Source organism: Phalacrocorax aristotelis, chromosome 3 (genome assembly GCF_949628215.1).
Source record: "Phalacrocorax aristotelis chromosome 3, bGulAri2.1, whole genome shotgun sequence".
Lineage (NCBI taxonomy): Eukaryota > Metazoa > Chordata > Aves > Suliformes > Phalacrocoracidae > Phalacrocorax > Phalacrocorax aristotelis.
Genome location: NC_134278.1, coordinates 124,582,684 through 124,591,780, shown reverse-complemented (window position 1 = coordinate 124,591,780; position 9,097 = coordinate 124,582,684). Strand labels below are relative to the sequence as shown.

At 37.0% G+C, this 9,097-nt stretch overlaps 1 protein-coding gene across 5 annotated transcripts in view; it reads right to left on the bottom strand.

The window, feature by feature from the left end:
• Positions 1-1,454: 1,454 nt before the first annotated feature.
• Positions 1,455-9,097, bottom strand: part of LYST (lysosomal trafficking regulator) — an 86,060-nt gene continuing 78,417 nt past the window's right edge. For all 5 annotated transcript variants that reach the window (XR_012659933.1, XM_075089442.1, XM_075089444.1 and 2 more), the window contains 5 exons: positions 7,489-7,628; positions 7,089-7,186; positions 5,215-5,371; positions 4,935-5,006; positions 1,455-3,552 (listed from right to left, as the gene is read on the bottom strand). Coding sequence is in view for 4 of the 5 variants with exons in the window: in XM_075089442.1 (XP_074945543.1) it covers positions 3,414-3,552; positions 4,935-5,006; positions 5,215-5,371; positions 7,089-7,186; positions 7,489-7,628 (606 nt within the window). In the remaining variant the exon portion in view is untranslated. The remainder of the gene's footprint in view (positions 3,553-4,934; positions 5,007-5,214; positions 5,372-7,088; positions 7,187-7,488; positions 7,629-9,097) is intronic.

Here is a 9,097-nt window from a genome sequence, read left to right as displayed (position 1 = left end):
TACCTATTAACAGCTAGCATGAATTTCTGTTCCTTAAATCTACATGAACTAACCCCTGACGAGGCTTACATGGGCTATATTCAATTGTGTTAGAGAATCTGGATTTCTTTTTTCACTTTCTGGGAATGCTAGCTCAAAGCCCAAAACGGAAACAAAGATCATGTTCTCACTCAACTTCTTTCTGCTGGGTAGCCCAGGATAGTGTAAGAGTCTAATCAGACTAGTCACACAGTTCTTAATCCTCTTTCAAAAGGGACCTGCCCAAATTGTGAAATACACAGCATGGCCTGTTACAGCAATCCAGATGCAAAATCAGTGTCTTTATGACCCCACTCCAGAGCAGTTACAGCAGGTAAATCTCTACCCCTCTTACTGTCATGGAGGTCATTTGTCAGTAGCTTATAACTTACTACTGTAGCAAAGAAAACAGTGCTGTCTGTACCTCCAGCAGCTTAACTAATGTTCCAGTGGATATTTTTTCAAGGTAAGCAAGGCTTTTTTTTGTGTGTGTGTGACAGAGTAGCAGCATTTGGAAGTGTGCTTCTATTTGCATATGCAAGAAGAAAAAAATAAGCCAATAAGCCAATACAGCTTTAAACAAAACAAAGCATTAAGAAAACTAAGAGGTGAACTACAAGTTTGCTAGTAGCAAAGCAGGTGATATTTCCCCTGTTGCTCTCTGAAGTTCTATGCACAAAATGCTTAGTAAATACTGCAATCATAGTAAACACAAGAAATCCTGGAAGGGATTGCTCATTATGAAGGAACTCATTTTTAACTCTTTCTCCAGAGCCAGATGTAGTTTAAATGCCAAGATAATACTTAAAGTTCATTTTTCAAAGGTGTATTTATTAGTCACAAACCATTTTTCCTGCAGAAAATTTTATCATTTAATTCAGTTCCATTACAGTTCTCTACTGATTTTTCTTTGTTTCTCCTGTCCCTTGCCATGGGTTTGGCTGAACAGCAGATGTCAAATGTGAGAGCAGGGTTCAATTTTTCAGTTACGGTTTGGAGACTCCTTCTCCTCTCCCCACCACAAGGGACTATCTCACTATTCTTCCTTCCCTCCAAGAATGCAGAGAGGAACTGCTTTCCTGCCTTGCCGTAGCTCAGATTTTCAGGGAGGAGGCAGCTGGGAGGAAGGGAAACATCTTTGCTTTGAGAGTCATCCCTTCATCCAAATAGTAGCCACACATCCTACGGGAAGGAAGGACACATGCACACATGTGCAAAGTGATATGTCTAGGGCTTCCCAATTCCAATTTTATACCCCCTATTCAGTTTGACAGCCACATCATGCAGTCCATGAACTGAACTTCCCCACTTCATGATTTTTAAAATATGAAAGACATGAGAACCAGCAGAAATTCATCCGGAGCAAGGTGTGCAAAAGATCCCCAAGAGAAGAGAAGTGCAACTAAGTCAAAACCATGTTTCTCAATCTCAAACAATTTGGTACAAAGGTCTCTTTATTACCCAACAATGTGGCAGTGTATACAAAGACAGTGTGGAATGTGACATTTACAGGGAATTTCAGTACATCATGCACAGATACTATTGCAGTGTTATTTTAATAATTCCAGAATGTTATGCTGAATAAATACTCCTTGCTTCAAAAAATCATTTCTACTTTTACATAAAAATATAATATTGCACTCTTTACAAGGCCAGCAATTTTGCATATTGATTTGTAACAAGTGGAATTCTAGTTTATAAAAATAAGCCTTTGTGAGCAACATCCCAAACCAGGGAGCACAAAAGCACCCCAAAACCACAATATTTATATTTCATCTCTTAAATAAAGCACACCACTTCAACACGAGCCAGGAAGCTTTTCAGTCTGTATGTGGACCTTACATTAACATTTAGACAGTGAAAAACATGACTAAAGCCATCCCATACAATGCTGCTACAATATACGCAGTTTAAAATTCAATTCATACGGTATCTAGCCACTTGCTTAATTGAATCAAACATCAGCGTTTGTGTCATGGACTACGAGAATATTTTTCTTCAGTTTTTCTAGTTTGAGAAGTTCTTCAGATTGGGAAGTTGCAAGATTTCCAAAGACTGATTGGAATTTTCAAGAGAAGTGTAAAGATTTGTGTGTCATCATCATCACAACTTGACAATTCCATATACAGTGTTTTGAAGGCAGATGAACCTTAAACACAAGATCTAGCAGTTCATCCATATGGCAACAGTGGAACATGTCAATGATGAAAAAGCAACGCTATTTAAAAGGAAAATACAACTATTAGACTTGTGTAACATCCCTGTTTTACCATTCGCATGACTGGCAGGCACTCGGTCACGGTGGCAGGTTTAGAGTTCTTCAAATCCATCAACTGAAATGTTAATTTTTTCATCTGGCCTAAGAATTCAAATTTGTTAAGCCTTTCACAATGGAGGCTTATTTTAATTCCTCAAAAAATAGCACCTAGGAATAAATAACATATTTGCACAGTGTATCTGTGTAAACTCTTCCAAAACATCTGATGCCTATGAACATCGATCATTCAAGCAGTTAGATTCAAACATTTTACAGTGTATTGAACTTCAATGACACTAGAACAGGCAGCACATCTGTGCCTTCTTTAATGCCTTTTTTAGAGCTCTGGAGGATAAGCTGTATATGTATACAATATATATTCTGCCACAGAATTGCAATAGCTAGGTGTTACAAAGTTCAGGAGTTAACACTACATTAAGAAACAAAACCAAAACGTGATCTAACTATTGCTTCGTGATGCTATGAGGTGTCTACCCACTGCTAAGACAAATATTTTGTCTGTTGTAAAGACTCACACTAACAGAAGATGGCAAAAGTTACAAATATAAAGATAACCAAAATTCAATTTTTAGCATTACAATACCATAAGGTGGTGCAAAAAGCACCTACTAAGTTCCTTGCTTCTCAAAAAAAGCAATTTTACATGATCTTGGATTTTTAAGTTTTGGGTTGCTTATCCCAGAGCTAACTATACTGCACTCAACTAACAAGATATACATATGCTGACATTTTAATAGATATTTACAGAAGTCTATGCTGCTAATATTTTACAACTTACAAGGGGGAATAAGCATTATCAATCAATTTTTTAAATACTTCTGTCCAAGAAGTGATTTAAAAAAATACTATTAGGTTTCGTATTGCAGCATTTTGACTTGTATGTTAGAGCATTTATGAGTCCCTTTGCTGGTATTGGAGTATATGACCAGAGCTTCCTGGTGACCTGGATATGCTTCAAGTTTGTGCATGCACACAAAATTTTACACCACCTTAGACAGCTCTTATTTAAATTTATTCAGTCATTCTAGAGAAACTAGTTCAAAAATCCAGTTAAATAAGAAATTCTATTATCTATTTTGGATTTAAAGTGCATCAGAGTTAGCAGCAAACGTAGTCATCACCCAGCCGCATAGCTGCTAAGGAATGAATAGAACATGGGTAACTTCAAGCGCTGCTGGTCCTTGCGACACCAAGCTATAACATTTCCATCACTATTAGCTGTGAACAAGTGATGACCATCACAGGAAAATGTAAGGCTGAAAAACAAGAAAACAATCTATTTTTACATCAGGTTTGGCTATTTAAAATGCCAGAAGACATTAAGAAACCCATATGAGTATAGCCAACAAGAATTAGTTCTCAGGGAAGACCCAGTGCGTACATTAACCTAGTAATATGTTTACATATACCTGCTTACGCATTTTTTGTAGCCAGACTGAACTTCAGCTTTGTTCAGCACTTCAGCATGCCAGGCAGTTCAGTACTCATTTCTTTGCAGCATCAAAGAACAGGGTAGGATCAGTAGCAGCATCCTACTCTTTCCCTGGGCTGCCCCTTCTACTTCTGAAAGGAAGGCTTTTCAGCTGCAGAACTCTGTGCCCTCTGAACTTGCTTGCTGACAAAGGCAGGAACTAAATCCATCAGATTTCATGGCACAGCACAGGGCTTTTGTTCAGCCAGGCATTTCTTGAGCTATAACAGTAGTAAAGCCCTTCAGTCATGCCACGGGTAATGTTAGAGAGCACAAAGGTCAGCAGCCATTTTCTGTCTCATTTAAGCAGGAAACTTTAAATTATTAAACAGCTACTAAATCATTATCAACAAGCTTTGTGAAGTATGTTTCTTAAAGGAGCTAAACAAAAGGCAGTGACTGCTATCAGACAATGCTTTTAATTTCTAAAAAAAGGTGATTAGTGGTTTGGGTTTGAAAAAAGATATTTCAGCAATGGTCAAATAAAATTTTTCAGAGTAATTTGTTACTATGCTAACATTAAGATGATAAAGTTTTGGCATAGCGTTAAGACCTCTGTGCAGGTTACTGTACCACTAGGGTATCAGAGACAATCCTTTGAATGTGTTCTAAAAACATTTTGGCATTAGTATAGTTCTGCTTATATAAATCAAGGGGACTCAAGAGAAAATTACACAAGCACTCCAAAATGGCAGCTTCCAGGCTCCTCTGTGTTTCCTTTACTCCCTTCTCCACTGTTTCCCTCCAGCATCAGAAGAAAAATAATGGTCAGCAAAAATGCAGTGTTTTCACTTATTTCTGAGCAAGAAAAAACCTGTCTAATTGGGTCTGACAAAGTTAAGGTTATCCAATGATTTTACACAGGTTCTTGGGAAAAATATTAAACTTAAGAATATGAAGAGTAGCCATTGTTCAGTTCCCAAGGGAATCCTGCTAATTTCTATCTGCCGGCAACAGAACTAGTTATTACTGTCATTACAAATACAGTATGCTTGTGTTCATTTTGCTCTCACGAATAATTAGTAGGATTGCATTGCTTGTTTTAGACATGGGTGTTTACCTCCTTTCCTCACGTCAAATCCATGTTCAGTACTCACTGCTATTTTGTTGTGGTCCCCCCATCCCCACAAGAAAAATCCATTTATTGTATATTTAACATCTTTTTACCTTACGATAGGTTTGGCTGACTTTGAAAATGTTATTTCTCGTACTGGCTTCAAGTCCCACGTGCTCCACAGTCTGAAAGAAAGAGTAATTTTTTTCGCATTTAATTTCACAAATGATTCAGTGATAAACGTAACCTATTTAGCAACTACTAAGATTGGAAACTGAACAATAGCTTATCCACCTTCTTTAAAGCCAGATATCAGCATGATGTTTGGCTACATGCTCTCACACTGTGACCCCAAGCTAAAGCATTTTAAGAATTAAAATTTTAAACACTTACCTTACAACTCCATTTTCAAGTCCCCCTGCAATCACGTTGACAGACACTCCTTCAGGCTGGTTAGAGAAAGCAACAGAGCAAATACTTTCCCTGCAGTGTACATGTCCCACGAGGTCACCATTAACTGTCCAAAGTCTCAAATCACTACCCCCTCCAACTGCAACAGAACATAGCATAGCAGTATTCAAAAATAAATAGACAATAAATATTCAATAATAAATCTTTAAAAAATAGACTACAACTAGGTCTATGCAACAATCTTTAGGTGTTAAAGAATTCAACTTCTTGAAAGATCAGAAGGTTTAAATGACTCAGTGATGCGTGCTGCAGTAAACAATTAACTCTTCCCTCCTTTTGTGACAGGGAGCATGCAAACCACCAAGCCACTGCATTAGAAGACATGACTTCATGTTTATGGAACATTGCTCTTACAAAATGGATTTACTTTTAATGACCAATTTTCATGTACTAACAGGGAAGCACTAAGAAGGAATTTATACTATCTGCTTTAAACAGCTAGTTCTTGTACCCTGGTTTGTGTTTTAAGCAAAATACTTAAAAGTAGCAAGCATGCTTAACTTACCCAGTTATCTGGGATTATTTGATTCTATCAAAGAACAAAAGTCAGCTACTGCTTTGTCTTAAAAGGGATTGAAACTCATGTCTCTTACCAATTAAAGAATACAGTATTTTCTAGAAAAAAACCCCATTGGTTTGTGAGCTACAGAAGTGGAGTTCCAAGTCTCCATATCAGTTTAAAAGCTGAATATTAGGTTTCTGAAGCTGCCACAATAACTTCCCCTTGTCCTTTAATACTACAGACTGTGCTATTTTGCCTTTTTCCTCCCCCCACTCCCTGATTTGGAACAGCATGTGTTTCAGTTCAGTCTATGGAGAACTGCAGTAAGTGGCTAAAAGATACTTGAGTATGTAAGACCTACCTTACTCAAGGCAAAAAGAGAAAAAATTGGCCCAAAGTAAGAATTGGGTCGATAACAGTCTTCTAACAATATGGATAGAAAAAGTTAAGCTCTCTTCCTTCTTATCGTGTAACTCGTTGGATCAATGGAAAAATACTCCGTCTTTCAGAGAGAACCTATTTCTGCCCCAGTCTCAAGTTAACACCATGCACACAGGTATCCTTACGGACAGCAAAACAGCGTGAGGACTCTGACTTGGCCCTGCTTTACCAATACACAGTCTTGTAGCACATAGTCAATCCTCAAGTCAGTGAGCATCTCTATTTATGAAATACTCAGAATTCTCCTGCTCAAAAAGGTCTTAAGGCTCTCAGCCAGAAACAGGAATATCAGGAAAACAAGACAGTACAAAAACCTGCTTTAAAATAAGATGACAGAGAATTATTTCCCTCTGTAGGGGCCCTAATACAAATATCTACTATTTCTTTATAGCTGTATAGTATAGCTGTAATTCCTCTTTGTTTTAACCTAGTGAATAGCTAAGCAAATCTCTTTGCTTCTGGGGATACGGAAGCATTTAAAGTGATAAAGTGAGTAAAAAATTCTGTTGCTCTGTAATACACTGAAGAACTGTACGTTTGACAAGAAATCCCTGTTAAAAATGAAAGCGGCCAACTTCACAGAATTTAGGTCTCCCAGGATTCTGTTGAAATTTCAAGTCTTTATAAAAAGAGATCAAGCTGTTAGCTTTTATATCTCTACAGTTTACTTAAACACCTGCCGAATAATTTCTGGAGAAATATGTATGTTACCATGCAAAAAAGAAGAGCACTCCTATTTTTGGTCAACTGCGTCCTCAGATGATTAACACATACTCAGTAACTAATATAATAGCAAGTCTCCTGATTTATTTGGTCTGCAAGTCAAAACAGCTTTCTTGACTGCCAAATATACCTGAATCACAAACTGTTGCAATATCACCAGTTGTTTCGCTAGCTGAAACTGCAGTCACAGGACTCTTGTGCCCAGCCAGGCTCTGGACATAGCACAGCCTGAAGAAAATAAAAAGAAAACAAGCCTAAAGTTCAGACTCAAACACAGAAAAGGTTCTTTGAGGAAAATATCCAAGAGTTCTATTACTGTCAAGCACATTTTGCACGATGATGGTATTTTTAATATTCATTCTAGAATGCCAACACTCTTTATGGGAAAAAAAAAACCACATTAAGTGTGACTTCACTGTAAGATATGCATGGAACAAATTCAGTAACCTTTAAAAGGGTAAAGATACCCAGAAGTTGGAAAACAGGTATGTAAGAAAAAACATTGGAAAGAGTTACATATATACTTGTACCTGTTCAAATCCCATATGATGCAGGTTCCATCTTTGCTGACACTTATCATTATACTGTATGGTTTGCATACAAACAAGCTTGTTATTTCTGCTGTGTGACCATACAGATGGACTTGTGACTCCATTTCTATCTCTGAAGTCTGAAAAACAGAAAGATAACACGTGAGCTCCTACAAAAAGTTAACGTACTTTTTCTGAAAAGGATAATCCTACGGACAAGGTTAATTTTTAGATTACAAAAAAAATGGTTCCTATTGCTTTTAATATCATCAGTTTATCAACATTGTTAATGCTTTATGTTTAAAGCTTTATAACGTGATAAGCCATATATATTATTAACGTTCAACTTTTTGCTTCCAGTGCTTTAGTCTAAGCAAACATTTTGATGTAGCCCAGTGAATCGGAACAGAGAACTACTGTACTTCTGTCTCAGTTATACACCTTGAAATCAGCTGATTTGTTTTTCTGCAAGACTGCTATTTCCACATGACAGCAAAATGACAGTGCTCAATATTTTAGCATCTAGAGGAAGCACTTGGAAACACAGATGGAAAACTCAGCTCAGCAGTTATGACTCTGTACAATAAATTACTGGGAATTCCTCAAGTTGGTGCCAAGTCCTTCAGTGATACCAAGTTGGAAAAACATGCAGGAAGTCAAGTTTAAATATAGAAACTGCTAGATAAAAATTAAAGCAGCAAATTTAACACCAAATAACACTCACTCAAGTTGTATCATTTGACGTGATTCAAACATCCTGAAAACTGTCTTAAGTCGAAGGAGCTGCTTAATCAGAATACTAATGCTTTAATTAAGACAACTTGCTGTACAGAGATTAGGATCATCATTGTAAAAGAAAGGAACAGTTTTCTGCTTGTTTCCTCACACATGTCAGAGCACGTTGTCTGCATTTTTTGTATGAGGGTACAGGATGCATGTAGCAGGTCCACAAGAAGTTTGCAAGTAGAAACAGACAAGATAAAAATATACATACACTTAACTCATTTTGTAGAAAATGTACATGTCTCTGTGCACTAAAAGGGGCAATCTATTCTATGTAATACTGCAAAAGTCAATATACTTTTTGACAACAGAAAGACCTGCTATTTTGCTCTTGTTATTGAGCACCTCATCTGAGTAGAAAAATGTATGAAAGGATCCAGTGGTCATTCTCAGAACACTGTGGTATCTCACATAGGCAGCTTCTTTAATCCTTGCTCAGTTAGAGGAAAAAAATTATACCAATTTTTTCCAGCAACAATAAAGACTTCTGGTTTTCTGAAGAAAAACATATTTTGATAACCCTTTTACTGTGCTCCTCCCATGTCCTTTAAGTGCTTGCTGTTGATCTGCATTTCAACACCTGAACTGAAAGCGGGATTCATCTTTAGCAGCTTCTCTCTATAGCACTAATAGCAATGGTTTGTTGATTCTTCGCTGGTTATTGCAAAAATGTTGTAATATTGTAAGGAGATAGGCTGGAATTTTAGCACCAACTATATTAAGGTCTAATAAGTTATTAAATAATTAACTCATACTGAAAATACCATCCCCTTTTTAATCCCTGCTTGCTTTTAGATGACAACCACTACAGCCGTATCTAGATGTG